This window comes from Bremia lactucae, linkage group LG11 (genome assembly GCF_004359215.1).
Source record: "Bremia lactucae strain SF5 linkage group LG11, whole genome shotgun sequence".
Taxonomy (NCBI): Eukaryota; Oomycota; class Peronosporomycetes; order Peronosporales; family Peronosporaceae; genus Bremia; species Bremia lactucae.
In genome coordinates this window covers 2,481,062-2,483,896 of record NC_090620.1, presented here as the reverse complement: position 1 = coordinate 2,483,896, position 2,835 = coordinate 2,481,062, and the positions used below count along the sequence as shown (strand labels likewise).

The 2,835-nt window shown below is 42.4% G+C and overlaps 1 protein-coding gene across 1 annotated transcript; it reads left to right on the top strand.

Annotated features, from left to right (window-relative positions):
* Nucleotides 1-1,686: 1,686 nt before the first annotated feature.
* Nucleotides 1,687-2,505, top strand: CCR75_001972 (uncharacterized protein; the record flags this gene model as incomplete). Its single annotated transcript, XM_067960073.1, has 1 exon — nt 1,687-2,505. One exon carries the CDS (start codon nt 1,687-1,689, stop codon nt 2,503-2,505), a length of 819 nt encoding a protein of 272 aa, XP_067823905.1.
* Between the last annotated feature and the right edge of the window lie 330 nt (nt 2,506-2,835).

Here is a 2,835-nt window from a genome sequence, read left to right as displayed (position 1 = left end):
ACTGTAATTATATAATCTAGTTCTTACGTTCCTATCTATTTAATACTAACTTAACTATATACTAATACGAAACATGTCAAAAAGTCTTATCTGTCTCTCTCTTTGCGCGCGTCCAGTGCTACCTGGACCACGGAGCAAGTTGATATAATGGCCTTTATCTACCAATGGATTATCTTTTCGAATATTACTATATAAGATAATAATCTCCAAATGTTATCTACATTCTAGATAATATATTAATTAACGACCTTTAGTGTAAATTTCATGTAACGATACGCCCCGTTACACCCCTTATACCCCGCCTTCACTATAATCAGTGTAGCACCAAGTCGAAACTAAGAAGTTAACTTTAAATTACTATTTTGATGTTCTAAAATACTAATTACTACTTTCTTATTAGTCCTTGACTTTAATAAATTAACATGAATCCATGGATTGTACTCATTGCTCGCCCAATCGCGCGATTAGCAGCGATTGGCAGAGTTAATGTAACGACTTCTGTCATATTACTGCTCCAATATAGTCTGTCAACATAATACTCCTTGCATCTCTATATTATCTAAAAGGTGTTACAGATGATGTGCTTGTCTTCACAAGATTTGTGGACTAGTAGGTCAGAAAATCGCGAGGATTAGGGTGTGAGCAGGTTTACACATGTAGTTCTAGCTTATGTAAGGCTTGCAACATAGCATTCTTTTAAACCTTTGGCTACTAGTTATTTATTTAATGATCGAGCAGCCAAAGGTTCATAGAAAGCACTCGAATTTGTCACATCTCTTCCTGGGATCGTTCTTGAAGCACAATGTAATTTTGTACAGCAAAAAAGACTTATACGTGTGCATATGCGCATCGAGTAGGAAGCGACTGTAAGTGTAAGAAGGCTGGAAACAGCGTTGCCAACAGTAGGATTTGCCCCAGCGTCTGAGGCAATTATGACTATACGAACCATATCGTGAAATGAGGAAGGTCATGTTTGTAATTAATTACGGACGAGCGACAGGAATTTTTTGGCCGTTTTATTTAGAGTGGTGATGCTTTCACCGGCGCACTTATAGCATAGAAGGGTGACCCCATCGAAATGTATTGCATTTGGTTATGAAGGATTTTTCGCAAAGTCGGCTGCTGGAAGTAATGCACCGGTACCCTAACGCGTCCATTACAAAAATCAAATCATGTTAAACATCATGTTTGCCGATCTGACAAAATGTTTCCGCGATCCGTCGAGAATTTACACAATTCCCTCCACTGGATTACATAGTTTCTTTCAAAAAAGGCCACTTTTAACTATTTTCACTAATTACAAAATCACACCGCAATATAGAATTGGAATTCAGTCGATTGTGATCTGTCAACGTTCGCACTGTGGTCATTAGATTCAAGGCAACCCTTGTTTGCTCGCTTTCTCTTTAAAGCTTAAATAGCAAGTCCCGTTTCTATTTGAAGTGGGATTTGCAGAGCCCACTTCCTTCCTCGATTCCCATCCGATGATTTTGAGAAACTCCTGCACGGGAAAACTCGTATAGCTGATGATCGACGCAAACAAGTGTTCTGTCTCTTCAACAACGCCTCAATCCTCTTGATGTGGCTCTTCCTTTGGCAGCACGCTTTGCTGCGCGCAACCATTAGTGGAACCACATTGTAATTCGCCACGTCCTACGCAGCCACCAAACACCCTTGCATTTAAAAATGAAGATACTTTATACCCTCGGTGCTTTCACCATCACTCTAGCCTCCGTCGAGGCCGGTCTTTTTTCAGAGCAAGCCGTCAGCAATATTCCCGCGCAGTTGGTAGTCGTACCCGAAACGGAACTGGACAATTCCCAAAAGACGTTGCAATTCTCAATGCCATCTACAAAACATCCCGACAATCTTCCGCCGACGATCCCGTTCGACAAAATATGCCCTTTTGGATTGATCCCACCGTCTGATGCTAGAGTTACCGAAAAAGCCGCCAGGATGTTCAGACCTCAGGTCACAATATCGCAGGGCTGCTATCCGCACGCTGCAGTGAACGAAGCCGGCCAGATCAGCCAGGGCCTTCAAGCACCCGATCCTACTTACGCCAAATGCGGTGACCCAGTACAGGGTACGCAAGTATACGGCCGCTCGGCATGGTTTGGCCGAGTCTGGGCGATCATGTACGCATGGTACTTTCCAGATTCACCAATTGACTGGCAGCACGCGATCGTGTGGACAAACAATCCGAACGTGACGAGCCCAGTTATACTGGCAGTGACGATCACTGACTCGAAAGGTGAGTATAGCTCCAAAGTTTCTCCGGATATCGACAGCAAGACTACTAAGCTCATTTACAACAAACGAGGGCTGGAGTTAACGGACAAGGATGGCGAGTGTCAGAATCTCGTCTTGTGGCACCAGCTTACTGTGGATGCCCAAGAAAAGCTTAACGATGACAAGAGCTTTGGTGATGTGCAAGTTCCTTTCAATGATGACTACTTTTTGCTCAAACTCGGCAAGGCGTGGCCTTTCCCGGACAATTATTAGTGCGGAAGTGCCGGACAGTATTTGCACAGAGGAAGAAGTTCCGATAGCATTTCTTACGTTTTTAATAATTCAATTTCAGCTTTACTTAAAAATTCGTCTTTCTAAAGAATAGTTTGTCAATGCAAATACGCTGTAGAAATATGTAGCTAACGATTTGTGTCGAGATAATTCGTAAACACGTCGTTATTCACAGGAGAACATAAAAGACAAGATAGTGTTACACGTTTTAACAGGGAATGTTGTGCTTTTTCTGGTGTACTTGCGACAGCAAGAAGAAAATGTGGATGAATCTGCAGCATTATCCGCAAAGGCAACGGACAGTAATAATGA